Source organism: Chiloscyllium plagiosum, chromosome 33, assembly GCF_004010195.1.
Source record: "Chiloscyllium plagiosum isolate BGI_BamShark_2017 chromosome 33, ASM401019v2, whole genome shotgun sequence".
NCBI classification, from domain to species: Eukaryota; Metazoa; Chordata; class Chondrichthyes; order Orectolobiformes; family Hemiscylliidae; genus Chiloscyllium; species Chiloscyllium plagiosum.
The window spans coordinates 26,079,863-26,099,164 of record NC_057742.1 but is presented as its reverse complement, the minus strand read 5'-3'; the positions used below and the strand labels follow the sequence as shown (position 1 = coordinate 26,099,164).

At 38.8% G+C, this 19,302-nt stretch overlaps 1 protein-coding gene across 1 annotated transcript in view; it reads right to left on the bottom strand.

The window, feature by feature from the left end:
- Positions 1 to 10,653: 10,653 nt before the first annotated feature.
- The window catches only part of slc35b1 (solute carrier family 35 member B1), a 31,776-nt gene continuing 23,127 nt past the window's right edge, over positions 10,654 to 19,302 (bottom strand). The window contains exons 7-9 of the mRNA XM_043675188.1: positions 16,950 to 17,056; positions 14,932 to 15,085; positions 10,654 to 13,531 (exon numbers count right to left, since the gene is read on the bottom strand). Coding sequence (XP_043531123.1) covers positions 13,473 to 13,531; positions 14,932 to 15,085; positions 16,950 to 17,056 — 320 coding nt within the window. The 3' untranslated portion in view covers positions 10,654 to 13,472. The remainder of the gene's footprint in view (positions 13,532 to 14,931; positions 15,086 to 16,949; positions 17,057 to 19,302) is intronic.

Below are 19,302 nucleotides of genomic sequence, written 5' to 3'. Positions count from 1 at the left end.
GCAATGCAGGAAGAAAGGCAATGACCTTCTCCACTATACCAGAGTAAGTGCCACTCTCTTCTCTCTGCCACTTCACACTTACTCTATCCTAACGACTGCACCCATCTCCTTCCAAGGCTCATGCTCTGCCACTCTCACATCTTTCCACAGTCACTCTCCCATCCTCCAGTTTTCTACACCATTAACCCTGCATGTCCTCTGTGCTGCCACCTTAGTCCTTTGGAATGCTTTACTACCTCTCCCTAACATGTACCACCACTAACAGCCATGCCATCCACTGTCATTTCACTCATTTCTCCCCTTTATCTCAAGATAACCCATGACACAGCAGAGAGAGCCCACACGATTGGTGTCGGACATGCACATCCTCAAACCCTATGAGGATATAATCCTGATCTTTGCAGCAGGAGATGGGGATCGCTCCTGAGGATATGATGAAACATTTGTGTTCCAACAACCAAGTAAGCACCACTCTCTACTCCATTTAACGCTCTCGTTGACCTCACTGACCGTCTCAATAATTGCACACCACTTCTCAGTGGCTGCAACACCTTCTCTCTTTTGTCTTGCAGATTCCACTAACCTCCCCACGAACTCTGTGGAGAAATGCCTAATTCCCTCAGAAGCACCCTCCTTGACCTCCATGGACGAGAGTACAGAGGCCTCAGTGGAAACACTGGCAAGGCTGCTTCCTGCATTCCCCAACCCCACTAGCTCAAATACTAAATCCTGGGGAGATCCTTAGACATTGAGATTGTGAGACCACAATCTGGCAAGCATCCCATTACAGCACATCATCTTCTGGGCAAGGAAGAAACACCTCAGGCTACCGGTACTCAGAGGACTCCCAGAGATCAGGCACCAGCTCAGCCAGAGGCTGGAGAGGATCCTGTGATGTCAACAATCCGGGTTTTTGTCCACAAACACAGGGACAAACAGCAGCGAAAGACAGCTATGTCGGATAGAATGGCCCTCAATACCAGAAGCTGCAGCAATGCAGCAAATCCTGCAACCATCTGTCTGCCTCCATGGCATTTATGTTCCAGATTTTAATGCTCTTGTGGTTATGAATCTCTCTGTGCAGATGTTATACACACTTTCACAGCAGCTGGCAGCACTTCATGGCTAGTCAAGGCTCAATGGATGAAGGTCAGTGCTGAGTCTACTGTACCATCTGGAAGCTGGGGCAAAAGTGCATACTCATGGCATTGAGTCACACTGACACTTTAGCGCTCCTTGTTCAATATCCTGAATGTATAGTTCCTTCTGTGCGCAAAAGTGTTGCTGTCAAAGAGTTGACTAGCAGTGACTGTGCTAGAGAGATGCAGCATACAGAGAGAGAGTCGTTGCTGTCTGATGGCCAGGGAGCAGGCATCTTATCTTGTGTGCCTGTATTCTGAACATTGCATGAGTTTTAACCAATGTTCTTTCCCTCTAAATTTCCATTGCCTGGCGGTTGCTGCAGACTTCTCCCTCACGGGTTGAACCACTTAACTTGCCCATACTAAGTCGGCTTGCAACCACTTTCTTCCCCACTGGGGATTTTTTGTTCCCAGCATGATGGAAGGTAACAGTGAACACTTCTCTGCTAGTGGCTTCCAGTGTCAGCCTGAATGAGCCCCAAACATTCATATTCTCTTTTTAATCACCCACAGGCTCCACATTACCTCAGATCCCTATCCAGTCCATTTCATTTTGTTACACCTGCCTATCTTTCTCACTGAGGCTCTGGCAAGAGGTGAGCATGCCTCATGTGGTCATTAACTGTCAACTACCATGACTACCTTTGAAGCCAAGTTTTACCTGATTATGGATGGCAGCCTCCTCCCACATCATATCCTTCCAAGCTATGCTTTATTGCATTTCCACTTTACCCTCCCTGAAAATCTTGCTGCCTCCGCTCTGCACAATTGTATTGTTCCCCTCTCCAGAGCCTGCAGTCCTCAGTCCTGAACACCAAACTGCCAAGGCCCAGTTCCAAAGCAATGGCCATCTTAGCTATCTGTATCCCCAACTCAGCTCCTCATTAGTTTCTATGAACAGATCTAACAGAGTGACCACAGATCTCCATGACCAACCAGCTCTCGGCAAGACATGCCCAGACCCCTCATTGATGCCAAAACACCTCCCGCTGAGTCAGGACATGGATGAACTTTCTGTAAGACCTTTTCCTATTCCTATTTCTTATGTTAGGGAGCTTTAGTGCTTCTCATTTAGGACTACAACTCACTTTGCTGAAGCTGGGACTCAGTTACTTGAATTAAATCTGGTTTTATTATTTTTGCGATTATAAAATATCACAAAATTGTATGAAAACTTCCAACAGAAGCTACGTAGAGTTGTATGGAATGAGCTGCCAGAGGAAGTGGTGGAGGCTGGTACAATTGCAACATTTAAAAGGCATCTGGATGGGTTTATGAACAGGAAGAGTTTAGAGGGATATGGGCCAAATGCTAGTAAATGGGACCTGACTAGTTTAGGCGAACTGGTCAACATAGGACCAAAGGGTCTGTTTCCATTTTGTGCAGCTCTATGACTCTATTACATCTTTGGCCTATACATCACGTGTGTACTCTTCTGTGTTTTCCTTTTCTCAAGCACTAGCAAAGGGACTAGATTCGATTGTGATATCTGGTTGGAATGGATGAGTTGGACCGAAGTCTGTTATACTGATAACGTTCTGTTAAATCAGTGGTATTTACTTGGTGTTTCTATTGTAGCAAAATTATCAAAGTAGCTTTGATTTCAATATCATTTATCCCTATATCTTTCTGTTCTTGTTGTCTTTCTTTGATTTACAAATTATAATACTCATCTCATGATAAATGCAAGAACATAAGAACCAGGAGCAAGGAGTAGGCCATCTGGCCCTTCGAGCCTGCTCCGCCAATCAGTAAGATCATGACTGATCTTTTTGTGACTCAGCTCCACTTACCCACCTACTCATCATAATCCTTAATTCCTTCAGTGTTCAAAAATAAATCTCAGCTTTAAAAACGTTCACTGAAATAACGTCAATTACTTCACAGGGCAGGGAATTCCATAGATTTACAACCCTCTGGGTGAAAAAGTTCCTTCTCAATTCAGTCCTAAATCTGCTTCCCCTAATTTTGAGGCTCTGCCCTCTTGTCCTAGCTTCACCTGCCAGTGGAAACATCCTCTCTACATGTATCTTATCTATTCCCTTCATAATTTGATATGTTTCTGTAAGATTCCCCCTCATTCTTCTAAATTCCAATGAGTATAATCCCAGTCTATTTACAATCTCCTCATAAGCCAACTCCCTCAACTCTGGAATCAATGTAGTGAACCTCCTCTGCACCCCCTCTAGTGCCAGTACATCCTTTCTCAAGTAAGGAGACCAAACTGCATGCACTATTCCAGGTGTGGCCTCACCAGCACGCTAAACAGCTGCAAGACAACCTCTCTGCTTTTAATCTCAATCCCCTTAGCAATGAAGAACAAAATTCCATTTGCCTTTCTAATTACCTGTTGTACCTGCAGACCAACCCTCTGTGAATCATGCACAAGGACACCCAGGTCCCTCTGCATCGCAGCACAATACATTTTAACATTCAAGTAACAATCCTTTTTACTGAAATGGATGACTTCACATTTATTAACATTGTATTCCATCTGCTAGACCTTTGAGAAACATAGATACTTTGAGTGGGCAGAAAGTTTCACAGGGCTCTGCCATGCCACTTATCTTAGTGACATCTGCAAACTTTGACACACTACACGTGGTCCCCAACTCCAAATTATCTGTGAAAATGTGAATAATTGCAGTCCCAATACTGATCCCTGAGGCACGTCACTAGTTACTGATTGTCAAACAGAATAGCATTCATTTATCCTGGCAGCACAGTGGCTCAATGGTTAACACTGCTGCCTCACACCACTAGGGAGCTGGGTTTCATTCCAGCCTCAGGCAACTATCTGTGTGGAGTTTGCACATTCTTCCCATGTCTCCATGGGATTCCTCCCACAGTCCAAAGATGTACAGGTTAGGTGAGTTGACCATGCTAAATTGCCTACGTTCAGGGATGTGTAGTTAAGTGCATTAGTCAGGGGTAAATGTGGAGTGGGTCTGAGTGGTTTGCTCTTCGGAGGGTCGGTATGGACTTGTTGGGCTGAAGGGTCTGTTTCCACACAGTAGGGATTGTATGAGTCCCCAATCTTTGCTGCCTGTTAGTCAACCAACCCTTCTTCCATGCTAATACTTAACCTGCAATGCCATGCATCTTTATCCTGTGCAGCACCTTGTCAAAGGCCTTTTGGAAATCTAGGCACCCCGCATCTACTGGGTCCCTGTTGTCCACCGTGCTCATAACGTCTTCATAGAATTCCAAAAGATCAGTTAAGCTTGATCTGCCCTTCATGACCCCATGCTGCATCGGCCCAAAAGGACAATTTATATCTAGATGTCTTGCTATTTCTTCCTACAGAAGTTAAGCCAACCAGTCCATAATTTCCCATCTTTTGTCGGCCTCCTTTTTTAAAGTGTAATCACATTTGCCGTTTTCCAATCTTCCAGAACTGCCCCAGACAAAATAAGTCAAATATTTCATTTGGAGCTTGGTGATAGAGAGATATTCAACAGGAATAGATTCAATAACATTTGCAAACAGTGGGCAAATATCACTTAGTGAAAATGTCACTTAATTGAGCCTCAAGAGTGGTATCACTTCATTAATTGCCATATAATCAAATGTCATATGTTCAAATCTCCAGGAATACACAAACCACAGTGAAAAATCCTAATGTTAATAAGTAAGTGATAAGGTACCCACACATTAAGCTACTTAAATGTCTGTGGATTTGGAGCTAGTGTATTAGCATGGATAGAGGATTGGTTCACTAATAAAAGAGAGTTGGGATCAGGTAGGCACTTTCAGGATGGTAACCTGCAACTGTTGGAATGCCACTGGGGTCAATGCTGGGCCACAATTATGTAGAATGAATATCCATGATTTAGGTGAGTAAACATATTATAGCCAAGTTTGTATGACACAAAAATAGGTGGAGAAAGTGAGGTCTGCAGATGCTGGAGATCAGAGCTGAAAATGTGTTGCTGGAAAAGCGCAGCAGGTCAGGCAGCATCCAGGGAACAGGAGAATCGACGTTTTGGGCATAAGCCCTTCTTCAGGAATGAGGAAAGTTTGTCCAGCAGGCTAAGATAAAAGGTAGGGAGGAGGGACTTGGGGGAGGGGCGTCAGAAATGTGATAGGTGGAAAGAGGTCAAGGTGAGCGTGATAGGTCAGACTGGGGTGGGGGCGGAGAGGTCGGGAAGAAGATTGCAGGTTAGGAAGGCGGTGCTGAAATTGTAAAAACCGTACCCTTGTTTGTTGTCCCAAATTGCAATACCTCGCATTTATCCAGATTGAACTCCATTTGCTATTTTTTCAGCCCATTTAGAAGATAAGACCTAGGAGCAGAAGTCATCCATCGGCCCTTCGGTCCTGCTCTGCCATTCAATAAATTCATGGTTGATCTTTTCATGGACTCGGCTCCACTTACTGCGCTCTCACTGTATCCCTTAAATTTTTTATTGTTCAAAAGATTCTACCTTAGCTTTAAAAATGTTTACTGAAGTAGCATCAATTACTTCACTGGGCAGGGAATTCTATGGATTAACAACCCTCTGGGTGAAGAAGTTCCTTTCCAATCAGTCGTAAATCTGCTCCCTCTAATCTTGAGGCTATGTCCTCTTGTCCCAGTTTCACCTGCCACTGAAAACATCCTTCCTACTTCTATCCCTGAAGAAGGGCTTATGCCCGAAACGTCGATTCTCCTGTTCCCTGGATGCTGCCTGACCTGCTGCGCTTTTCCAGCAACACATTTTCAACAAAAATAGGTGGTAAGGCAAAGGGTGAGGATGACAAAGAGTCTGCAGAGGGATATAGACAAGTTACGTGAGTGGGCAAAAACTTGGCAGACAGAATAAAATTTGGAAAAATAAAAGCAGCTGACTATTATTTAAATGGAGAAAGACTGCAGAAAGCTACATTTGGGGGCCTTCGCCCATGAATCACAAAAAGCTAGCATCCAAATTCAGTGGTTAATAGGCAAGGCAAATGGAATATTGGTCTTTATTTCAAAGGGAATGGAGTATAAACATAAGGAGGTTTTGCTAAAACTATAAAGTGAGACCAAGCTGGTATATTGTCAACAATTTTGGGCCCTTTACACAAGGGATGATATACTGGCATTGGACACACACGGTTCACTAAGTTCATCCTAGGTATTGAGGGAACTGTCTTGAGTGAGGTTAAGCAAGTTGGGCCTGTATTCAATGGAACTTCGAAGAATAGAGTCAACTTTATTCAATCATAGGAGGAGAAATTGAGGACTGCAGATGCTGAACTGCGAATCCTCTTGCAAGGATGCCTTCCTTGAAGAAGCTCTCTTCCTCCCTCTACAAGGATTTCACTGAGTCCCTCTCTCACTGCACTCCCCAGGTCATCTCCGAAGGGCTTATGCCCGAAACAGCGATTCTCCTGTTCCTTGGAGGCTGCCTGACCTGCTGCGCTTTTCCAGCAACACATTTTCAGCTTTATTCAATCATACAAGATTCTGAAGGGTATTGACTTGGGAAATGCTGGGATGTTGATCCCTTTCTGGGAGAGGCTACATCAAATGACATAATTTCAAAATAAAGGGTATCAAATTTAAGACCGAGGAGAATTTCTTTTCTCAAGAAGGTAGTGAATTTGTGGAATTCTTTACCAGAGGGTTGTTGAGACTGGGTTGTTAAGTGTATTCAAGGCTGAGATAGACCAACTTTTAATAAGTATGAGAATCAGTGTTTATAGGGAAAAGTGGAATTGAGGATTATCAGACAGCCACAGTCTCATTAAATGGCAGAGTAGACTCTATCCTGAATGACTCACTTCTGCTCCTACACATATCACACCAGATTTGTGCGCTCAGTCAAGGGAACATTGTTACAAATATAGGACTTTACAAGTTGTGTTTTAAGATGCTTCCTTTAGCTGAAGGGGAAATAATTTTCTGCTCCTGCGGATGGAGGCAAAATGGAACCATTGCCAGCAAAAAGGCATACGCAATCTAGTTGCCATGAAAAGAAACACAACTGAAACTTACTGAAAATCAACTAAGTGTTCATGACTTGACACAGAAAAGGACACCTTTTTTTGGACATAGAGATACCAAAACAAAGAAAGATGCTATTGAGAAGAGTAGAGTGTCTGTGCCTGCACTCAGCAGAAAGCTTGTTCTCAGTTTAAAAAGACAAAAGAAATGGGACTTTGAGATTAAGGGACAAGGAGTTGACAAGGTGGAACTTACTAGTGGAGATACCTTAATTTGAGTAGAGTGGAGGTAATTTATTTAGCAGGAAGAGGCGAGACTGCTAGAAAATTGGGTGCATGCTAAGTCTGGACCTTGTAATGTCATGTATCTATACAGCAAAAGGAAGATGTAAGACATATCCTGCTTGCATTAGTTAAGATGAAAGTACTTTCATTTAGTTTTATCCAAGTTGTCTATTAAGTAATGTTTGGTCTATGCTGATTTTAAGTTTGATACAATAAAAATCTTAAAACCTGAAATCTTGCCTCAGCTTATTCCAATTAGTCACTAAGGAAATTATATTTTTGAAAGAAATGTGTGCCCATAGATATCATAACATGTAGGGTTTCTTTGTGCTTTAATGTTTCGCCCACATACTTTCACCATTCAATTGTTAAAGTTTTGACATGAAATGACTCCTGATGATCACTGATCAGCTTGCTGAGAGGTCAATGTCTGTTGTTATGAAGATGTGGATGTACTGTACCGCTAAGAGAATTAAAAGTAACAGAACTACCTGACAGAACCAAGTATTCTGAAATAAAATATATTGTAACATTTGGGCGAACAACTCAATTAGCTGGTTGCCTGGAGACAAAAACAAATTCAAATTCGACCAATTTTAAATTATACCCAAAATACCAACGTCCAATCAAGTTTGAAATGAGTATATTGACAATCTTAAAAGCTAATGGAACAATCCAATGCTTTGGGGGGGGTACAAGACCAGGGAAAACCAAACAGATGAGAGGAGAACTGCCAGGCTACCAGCATGTAGAGACTGCTCGACAAATAGCCCTCTTAAAAGCTACCTTTATTGATCAGTAACCTGTGAAGCAGAGTCCCCAAGGCGACAAAAAGACGACAGGAAATCAAAGAAAACCCAAAAGCTGCTTGGTTTTAAGATAAGTTTTGTTTTGTAAATCTAACTGGGATTTTTAATCAGACCAGTATTGTACAGTAAAAGATAGGTTAGAGAAAGGAGTTGTACATAGTTGTTACTTAATTATTCTCTGTTATGCTTTAAGAAATAAAATTGTTAATTTTTACTTTAACTAGTTCCTGGCCTCTGGAATTTTCACAGATTACTGCACGGGATAAACCTTTTCTGTGTTGCTGGTTTAAATTAAGCAGGAGGGTTTACCCTGTGTCGTAACACTGTTACTCCACTGTCCACTGGCATACTGGCATCTATAAATTCTCAAGAATTCAATGTCTGAGCCAATACTGAAGCACTAAGTAAACTTAAGTTTGGACTTATATCTGGAATTGCTTACTAAAAAGCCAATCAGTAAAATCACATGATACAGATGGAGGCAATTGAACAGTCATGCCTGTACCAACGTTTCAACAGAAATACCTGATTATCACCACTCATATTTTCTTCCCATACCATTGAAAATATTGCCTTTTCATAACCAATTCCACATCTTTTCAGGCAGTGTATTCTAAGTAACAAAGCATGAAAAAAAAATCTTAACTCACTTTTTCCTCTTTCACCAATTATTCTCTCTAAATCGGTTTCTTCTGGTTATAGACCTGCATGAAAGGAGGAAGTATCTCACCATCTACTCATATCAAGAGCCTTCATAATTTTGAACAGCACTTTTAGACTTCTCTTTAACTTTCTCTGCCACAAGGAAAACAAGCTTCGCTAGTCTTTCCACACAATAATTAATAATTCATCATGTGACCTTACTTGTAATCAAATATCATCCCAATGTTTGCTCATCTCTACTAAACAACCGCTTAAACCTGGAACCAATTTTAAATTCTTCATCTTATGTTCAAATCCATTCAATGGCCTTGCACTCTCTATGTAATCTTCTCCAGACCCACAACCATCTGAGATATATGCATGCATTCCTGTAATTGCCTTCGTTTACACCTCAATTTCAATTGTTACACCATTGTGTTGTGAGCTGCCAAGACCGCATCTCCTGGAATTCCCTCAAATTTTTCAATATCCTTTTGTCCTTTAAGATGTCCCTTAAAATCAATCCCTTTTAACAAGTTTTTTGGTTACCCTAATACGTCTTTATGTATCTCAGTGATAAGGTGAATTGGCAAGGTCTTTTTCCCCAAGGTGAGGAAATCCAAAACTAGAGGGCATCAGTTTAAGGCGGGAGGGGAAATATTTAAAAGGGATAAATGGGGGCAACTTTTTCACACAGATGGTGGTGCATAAAGAGAACAAGTTGCCAGAGGGAGTGGTAGAGATGGGTACAATTACAAGATTTACAAGATATTTCAACAGGTACATTGATAGGAGCGGTTGAGAGGGGTATGGACAAACACAGGCAAATAAGACTAGTTTAGTTTAGGAAACAAGTTGGACGAGTTGGGCTGAAGGGCCTGTTGCTGTAATGTATGGCTGTGATTTTATTACATCCTTCCTAAATCAGAGCCCAAGCTTGACAAAATTCCAACTGAGGCCGAACTAACACTTCTGAAGGTTTACCATAACTTCCTTACTTTTGTGCTCTATTTATAAAGCCGAATGTCTGTATATATGCTTTCTTAACTTTAAACGGATAATCAACTATAAAACAGTAGTTTTAAATATCATACTGATCGGCATATTAGGAGGACAAGGTTGCCGCATAAAGTCCCCGTTTTACAAAATGGCTGCCATGAAATAGGTGACATCACATTAAAAGGTGCGATAGTAGCAAGTTAATAAGTAGCTATTTACACATAAATGAAACATAAAGGCGTAAATTAAAACTGTAGTATTTTCACATTTCCAGTCACTATTTCTACCTACACATTAGAATATGCACAATGTACTTAGGGACTGGTTAAGTGCTTGAGAAAATCTCAAAGTAAAAGTCTTGCAAGATACATTTGCCAAATGCTTCTGGCCTCATTTCCAGCTTCAGCTTTTGGCTGAAACCAGAAGTTAAAATTAATTTTTATCAAGGTTGTGAAGTTTAAATTATTTACATCCTAATTTTGTAGCATGTTGTAAGATGTTGTAACTTGTTTTGTTATTATAAAGTTCTTAGTTCAGAAGATCAGACGTAGTAAAGTATTTTTCGTTGTAAACCTAAGTGCTCTGAATCTGAAGGATCTAAAGCCACCTGGAATACAAAGGATAAAGAGCCAGATGCTGCACATGTACAAGTTGACGGCAGAGAACTAGTCAGAATCAGCACACTGCAATGATATTAGACAGTAATGATCATCACACTAAATAGCAGTGTGACAAGGTTATATAATTCAACATAACATCATGAACTCCTGATGCGTACAATGGTACTGATAGACCTTTTATGATCAAATGCTGAGTGACACCCTTGTACAGCACACTAAAAGACATTCTGTACAAGAAGCCAATTATCAAAAACTGTTTTTATTTGTTGAACTTTGAGACCCAAAAATATGAAATAACGTTGTACATTATTTATTCCCAAAAAATGTTAAAAATCAATAACTGGATTAAATACATGAGAACAAAAATGATCAATGCAGTCTTATCCAGAGCTCCACACACCACCTTAACACAAAACAAAAGTGCTTTCGTGTTATTTTCAGGATTCAAAACAGTTAACATTCATCATTGCTTTTCAACTCCTCTATGGATGTAGAAAACTAAGTTGCTGATGCAAGTCTTGACAAGAACTGCTGTAAGGCAAATAATGCTGCTAGGGTCAGAAATTGCACCTTGACCTCATTTGTTTCTTCTGCCAAAATCTACGCTATTCCTGAGATTATGAAATGCCTGTTAACCCAGACCAAGATAAGCTGTTTTATGAATCGTTTCATAAACAGTGCACACTTTATTTATTTGTGGCTCCAGCAAGTGGAACTGAAGAGTGAGGGATAGAAATGCATCTTCAACTTAGGCAATTTGAGTTCTGTTTTCCTATCTAAAGTTTAGTACAAGTATACCTATAATTAGGTATGACCACTCACTGATTATATCATAAAGTTCTCACATCTAGCTCCAAAATGTTATAAAATTTCCCATAAACTGCAAATGTCACGTCTGCCATCTCATTTTACAACCACTTCCAATTGGAGAAATCAACCCAATGATCTACAGATGTAGATAAGGCTTTTTTGCCCTCAACCATACAAATAAGGCAAACCAAACAAAACCAAAACTTAGTTTACACTATTGATATGATTAACCTACATGATATTTCATGATAAAACCTCATCATTACTGTACTTTAACTCAGTAGCTGCACTGTACTTTATTTACACATGATGCTGATATTGAAACAATTCATTGATCAAACTAGTCCACAGTGCTGTTAATTCTCCGTAGAAGCAGAGGTCCTAACAGTCCTTCTATCTAGTGCCTATTGCATATTGCAATTTTCCCCTTTCTTTCAATAACCACTTAATCATCTTAAACATTGGAATTAGTAGTTGAAACAAAGACCATGCCAGTGGTACAATCCAGTCTCAAAAATATTTCTTCCTCCTCATCCAAACTCTCACATTTAATCTTTGATCTGTATTCTCATTTTCTTTGAATTAACAACCAATGAAAATTGTGTTTCAACTGACAATGCTCCAATTATACATAATTGTAAACAGCTCAATTAAATCAATACTTTTAGTCCTCTGCTCCAACCAGAACTATTCGATTAATTATTTATCTTCACTGAAAGGCATAGTCACCTCAAAGGACCATATAAATGTACAAAATATTGTATACTAAAGATATGGTTTAAAGCTTTTATTTCAAAAATCCTTGCAACTTGCAAAAGTCATTCCATGATCCATGTGGGACAATGGGCAAAGAACAGATGGTTCTCTGACATGGTGTGTCTAAATGTAATGCAATTAAATCAGATTGTAGTGGGCTCATTTCTTAACATGTGCTTTTTCTTCATCCCTCTAAAGTAGCTATTAAAATCACAGTACATTTATATGTAAATAGAACAGTTGAATTAGAAGCAGTAGTAGACTATTCAGCCCTTATAGCCTCAAAGCTCCACCATTCAGTAAGATCATGGCTGATTCAAATGGCACCAAATTGCGCTTAATTTCACACAAACTACAGTAACTTTGGGCAGTAGCAAACAGGAATAGATAACAATCCTCACTGCAAATTGCAGAAGCTGGAGTTGAGAATAATCTCTACAGTTAATGATTTAAAAAAATATACTAGCTCTTAATTGTTACCTCAATACATTTTGGGTGTGTTTTTTAAACAATTCAAGAACTTGAGTTTTAAAAGTAGAACACTCAGGTCAAGTTGATGACTTCCAAGAGTTACTGGCTTCTCTCTCCACATGCTGCCAGACTGGCCAAGTATTCTTAGCTTTTATTTCAGATTTCAAGCATCTGCATTTTCTTGCTTTTGTGAGGCTTGTGAAGAATTGAAGTAAACACCTTTGAGATGTTTCAAAAAAGGTCATGCAGATGAACAATTAGATAATGCAACTTTAAGCTATGATTATATAATATCTGTATCCAAATCATACAGAACCATTGATACACTACAGACAAAAACATGAGTAAGCTGGTTTCTGGAGTTTTAAAGACAATTCAAAATGTACAGAGAAAATGCTACAACGTAATTAAGCAAAATGATAGCAAAGGCATTAAACACGCAAACAATACAAGAAAATTAATAGGGATAATTTTACATTTAAGAAATTCAGGATTTTTATTTAACAATCCATGCTACATGTCAAGAACCAAAATCAGTTCTAGAATTTTATTGCAACAGAAACTGCTAGAGAAATTCAGGTCTAGCAGCATCCGGCAGAAGAAAGCAGAGTTAACGTTAAGTCCGGTGACTCAATTCTGAAGAGTCACTGAACTTGAAATGCTAACTGTACTTTCTTCCCATAGATGTGGCCAGACCTGCTGAGTTTCGCCAGCAATTTCGGTTTTTGTTTCAGATCTCCAGCATCTGCAGTTCTTAGTTTAAATCTAGAATTTTACTGATAGCACTTACTAATCAAGTCTGATACGAGACATTGCTTTAACATGTCCACAATAATAAGTTAAGTATTGCACAAAGTGTTGGTGTAAAATCTTAAAGTCTTAATGGACACATAAATCTGGGAACTTTTTAAAAAAAGTGAACTATTCCAACAGTTAATTAAAATAACTGCCGAAGGAAAGAATTTAAAAATAAATGAATAAAGCTCAGGCAACATCACAAATTATCTTCTGGTTGAATAACTGGCTCAGTTTTTAGTGATGGTTTTCTTATTTGCTTTCCCATATTTGGCATCTAACCCAAGTCCTAATGAGAGAAAAAATAGAAAATGAAAATATTATTAATGAGCTCTATGAAAATCCAACATCCTAGCTTCCTGGATGTTTACTAAAATGCAGTTAAGCTAGATTCTCTGAATCTCAAATCAATTTGGCAGCCAATGAGAAGAATCCATTTTTACTCATGGATTCTGAGGATTGAATGAATAAGAGATTTTAGGAATTTTCAAACAGACAAGTTAAAGGATCACTCATATAAAGATAAGTGATTAAAGGTCTAGCAGTGTGATTAAACATCATTCGTTTTACATAAATAAACTACAATTGTGGATGGAAAAAGAATCAATTGGCCCAACTTGAAGAGCGAGGAGCTCAGTTACCACTATGGCATTTGGTGGAATTTAAATTCAATTTAAAAATCTGAAATTGAACGCTAGCCTTAAAGTCTAAAATCTAATTGTGACCATGATATAACCTTTGATTGTCATAAAACCCATCAGGTTCAACAATGTTCTTTCGGGAAGGAACTCTGCCATCCGTATTAGGCTGGACTCCAGAGTCTCAGTAACGTGGCTGAATCTTACCTGCCTTCAAAAATAGCCTAACACACCAATTGCTTTAAGGGCAAATTAGGGATAAGCAACAAATGCTGGCTTTGTCAGTGACACCCACAATCCAAGAAAAGAATACAGCAAAGTTTGTGAGAAGATTTGTAGCTCGGGTGCTCGTTGTTGTGGTTCTGTTCGCCAAGCTGGGAATTTGTGTTGCAGACGTTTCGTCCCCTGTCTAGATGACATCCTCAGTGCTTGGGAGCCTCCTGTGAAGCACTTCTGTGATGTTTCCTCTGGCATTTATATATCACGATAAATGCCGGAGGAAACATCACAGAAGCGCTTCACAGGAGGCTCCCAAGCACTGAGGATGTCACCTAGACAGAGGACGAAACATCTGCAACACAAATTCCCAGCTCGGCGAACAGAACCACAACAGTATACAGCAAAAACAAACAGATGCTCTAACAACTTTAGGACACAGAACAACTGACTGCCTCAATCACTGGCGAACTTTCATAAAATAGAAATGGCATTAAAATGGCATTAACATCTAAAATATCTTCAAGATATTCACACGAACTACAAAGATGATCTCCCTCTGAAGCTGGGAAATGTAGGAAGGGAATTAGGGCAAGCTTTCGTTCAGTACTTACCAATTTTTATAAACAGGCTCAACAAAATAAATTCATATTGGGTTGGTTGTTGATTCAAATGTCTGAATTACTACGCAGAGAACTGTCTTAATTAATTTGATATTAACTTTCTTCTTTCAGGCTTATCGAATTACAACAGACCCTTCACGCCAATTCATTCATGTCAAGTTTCCTAAACTAAATCAGTCCCATTTGACACATGAAAAGCTTATATCTCTTACCTAGAAATACAAAGGCAGTGCCTAGCCACTGCAAAGAGCTAATCGGATTACCAAAAATAAGTACCGAACCAAGGATAGTAAAGAATTTTCTGGTTGTAGTGATGATTGAACACGTCAAAGGTCCAAAGTAAACAACTGTCATAAAGATGAAACTCTGGAAAAGAAATTAAAATCTTTAATTTGACTTTATCCCATAGTACACGTATATTCCACAATGGTTTTTTGTTGATGCCAATATTAGATTAAACAGATAATTCTCTTTTAAGATTTTGAAGTCAAGTCTTTCTACCCACAGCTCATTGTCAACTTTATACAATTCCTGGGCACCTTTACATTACATTATTACATTAAGTTGAATTTATATTTTGCATCGTGTGTTAAGAAAGGGACATCGCAGTCTGCCATTTTTAATTTCATTTGAGAGTTTGGGGCTGTGGTGCCAAATGATCTGGAGGTATGTTTTGATCACATGCATTTTTAATGAGGTTTCACAATCGTGAAGAGTTGGGACAGTTAACAGCTCAATGCAATTAAAATAAAAGCACATTTTTACCTAGCCTATGGATGGGGGTTCCCTACAGTGGAGGCAAGGTAGCCAGACAGTTGAGTTTTATAGAATCATAGAATCTCTACAGTATGGAAGCAGGACATTCAGTCCACACCAACCCTCCAAACAGCATGCCTAGACCTACCCCCAACCCTATCCCTGCATTGCCCATGGCTAATCCACCTAACCTGGACATCACCGGATACTCCGAATAACATATTATGCTAAATCCACCTAACCCGCACATCTTTGGATTGTGAAAGAAACCCACACAGACATGGGGAGAACATGCAATCTCCACATAGTCACCTGAGAACAGAATCATACCCAGATCCCTGATACTGTGAGGCAGCATTATTAACCACTGAGCCACCCATGCCACCCTATTTGAAAGAACAAGAAAGAGAGAGTCTGGTTTGCAGTTTGCTTCTGGTGGCTTGGGGAAAGAGAGGGAAAAATCTGCTAAAAGGGAATTGATTATAGCTATCTCAACAAAAGTCTGAGCAGGAAGCTTTGAAGCTGACGATGACTCTTCACTGAGGTTTGACTGCTCGTAAGGATATTATTCGGATAAAAGTGGTAGCATGAAGCTGAATCTTTTTCTGATGCATTCCAACCTTTCTCATTCCTCATATTGCATATTTTATATTTATGTTTTTTCTTGTTTAATAAACACTTTAAAAAATTTATGTTGGAAGTACACTGGCAGACTCGTGAATGTGTTCAATATCTGACCTCCACAGTTTTTTTTTTAAAAAAATCAGATCTAATTTTGGATCTCAGTTTCACTCTGGGATCTTATCAATACAGCAGCATTAGCTGGGATTATATCAGTGCCGACAAAAAGCTGTTGCACAATTGCCCTATCTTCCCTTGCTTGTCTTTCCATCCAACTTCTAAATTCTAAGCACAGTTAAGTCAATATAGGCCAAAGTCAACTTCAAACTTCGTCCTACTAGATAGTCACATTCGTTCACTAATTCATTGGGATGACCATTTTAACACTTATTTATTTTAACATGATTTTCATCATCTTTCCAGATTTGAAGCTTTAATACTGACTTCCCAATTGATTCCACAATTCTGAATCCACAAGGGGTCAAAGCTTTGGGTATGAAATACATACACAGAGCAAGATGATGGGATTGCTATAAATCGCAAACCCAGAGAAAACTATCAGTTTGAACAAATAAACACAAGTCAAATTATTAAATAGCATCTGAATGTTAAAACAAATTATAGTTTATATTTCCCAAAATGGATCCAAAATATAAACTACATGAGAAGACTGGCTACTACTTCCTAAACCTTTGCATTACCATATCTATATACATTTAAGTAAATGCCAAATTTTTATCACAACTATTTTATCAAGAGCACATTATACAAAAAAATCTTGTGTATGTTATTAAGTATCCAGTTGATGTTGTGTGAGCCTTAAATGCTCCATAGGAATACAAATGATACTGACCTGGCCTAGGGCACTAGTTAAACTAAACAGAAGTATCTTGTGGAGAATACTGGGGTGGCGTTCAGCAAAATACAGAAATTCCCATAATTCTCCAGTACATAGGACTCCTAAAAGAAAAAGAGTTGTTAATAGAATAAGAACTCATTTGATATTTAAAATAGTATATGAAAAGCGATAGGTAAAACAATGACACTTAGGTATCCAATTTACACAATGTATCTAAATATATTTTTGACAGCAAGTAAGGGAAATTAGAATTAATTGCACTCGCTGGACAAATGGAAGATAACAGAAAATTTCACTGTCTTTCACATTTAATTTCTTTCCTAACTCTGGATATGAATCTATAGTGGCAAAATAGGCATTCAAAGATTTTTCGAAAAATCTTTGAATTTGCCTCAAATTTTAAATCTAATCTGAACCAATTCTTCAGAACAGTTAACATCAAAGCAATAGACATTTTGTTCCAAAAATGAAAAAAGAAATTGCAAGTAAGTGTGTTTTCTTTGCCTAGCCATTCTTTATATTTTGCAGTCTGAATATCTAGATCCCTTGGCAATGAGCATGTTCAAATAATGTATATTTGAAGATTCTTTCCTGTTTTCTTGATATGCTAAGCAACTTTCATTACCTCAAGCATGTTTCAAATAGCAAAGTGATCTGAATTTTATTATATGTTCAAGAGCAAGGTGGCAAAACCAGAGCTCAGAATAGTTTGAGCAGAAAATAACATTAACGCCATCCAAAAGAAACAGATTTAGAACTGATGATGGAAGAATGGGAGAAAGTATTTTTCCATTCATTTTGTACAAAACAAAAAAAGCCGTGTTCCAGAAATATCATGCTAAACTACCTTTCATGGAGTAAAATACCCGGAAAATCTAGCACTAACCTTTATATGTAGAGTAATTAACTATCAAAGTTAAAGGTAATCATCCCACGTTGAACAACCAAAAAAAAACAGGCATTATGAAGGAAAACTATTCTATAGGGTTGGGAAAATGCCAAATATACTGGCATCGATTCTGAGAAAATGACAAGCTCTTTGGGGAACTTGCTGACAGATGCCACTGGATTTCATATGGGAAATAGAACATTTTCTGTGAACTATACTGCAGCTACTCAGTTATTTTAAATTCACTCAGATAAAAAGATGTCACATTTAAATAAAAGATATTTTATCTTCAAAGCATTTACTGGTAGGGACCACTTCCTTTCCAATATAAGAAACGCATTCACTGGCTTACAAACGTGATGTAGCGTCAGTTTAATTAAACTGGTTTATCACACATATATCAAATTAGTCCATAACAAAGAAAAACAGCCACAAGAACACATTCTACATTTCACATGCTAGTGACTTTAAAAATATCTTCCTCAACTCCTCCAAAAGAACAAATTGTATATATTTTTAAAATGAAAATCAAAACAGTAACATACACTGCTGTGTGATTTGAGCTTGTCAGAGTTTTGATTCCAAAATGAAATGGGCCAGGTCCAGACATCAATAGCGCCCCCTACCCACAACCACATCCTCCTTCCAAACCATTACTCGCCCCTCTCAAGCATGAATCTTTAATTCAGTAAAATCTTGAGCATGTCAAATGATGTAGGATTGCTGCTCTAGATGAATTGATAACAAATGATGAACGTTGAAATAAATATTAAGCATTCCATAAGTGCTTCCAAACCATAACAAAAATCTACAGCAAAATGGGACTGTGTTATAGAGAAATGCCAAAGCCTGCAGTATCTCTGCCAGTGCATTACCGACTTTTTCCCTTTCATGTTTCAAATGTCACAAATATTACAAATGTTTACATTAACTACTAATAATTGGTGTGCTCAAAACCCCAAAATTGTATTAATATAGCAACTTTTACAACCTAAGAACATTGCAAAAAGCATTGCAGCCAATTAGTTATTCTGAGGCACAGTCGCCATTATAATGTAGGAAACATGGCAACTAATTTGTGTCCAGGAAGAGTTCAAAAACTGCTACAAGATAAATGACCAGATTTTATTTTTTAAAAAGATGTTGATCGAGGGATAAATATTGGCCAGAACACTGGGAACACACATTTTTCTATGAATGGTGCCATGAGATCTTTTATCTGAGAGGATATCACAGCCTTAGTTTAACGTCACACCCAGAAGACAGCACCTCCAATAGTACATCACTCTTGAGTACTGTGCTGGCCAACCTGCCTAGATTTCATGCTCAAGTCCCTGCAGCAGGATATAAAGCTACAACATTATGCCTTAGGATTGAGAATGCTAACTTCATGACATATTTCTACTGCCCAAGTCAATGTCAAGCGTATTACTTGTCTTTGCAAGAATTCCATTTGCG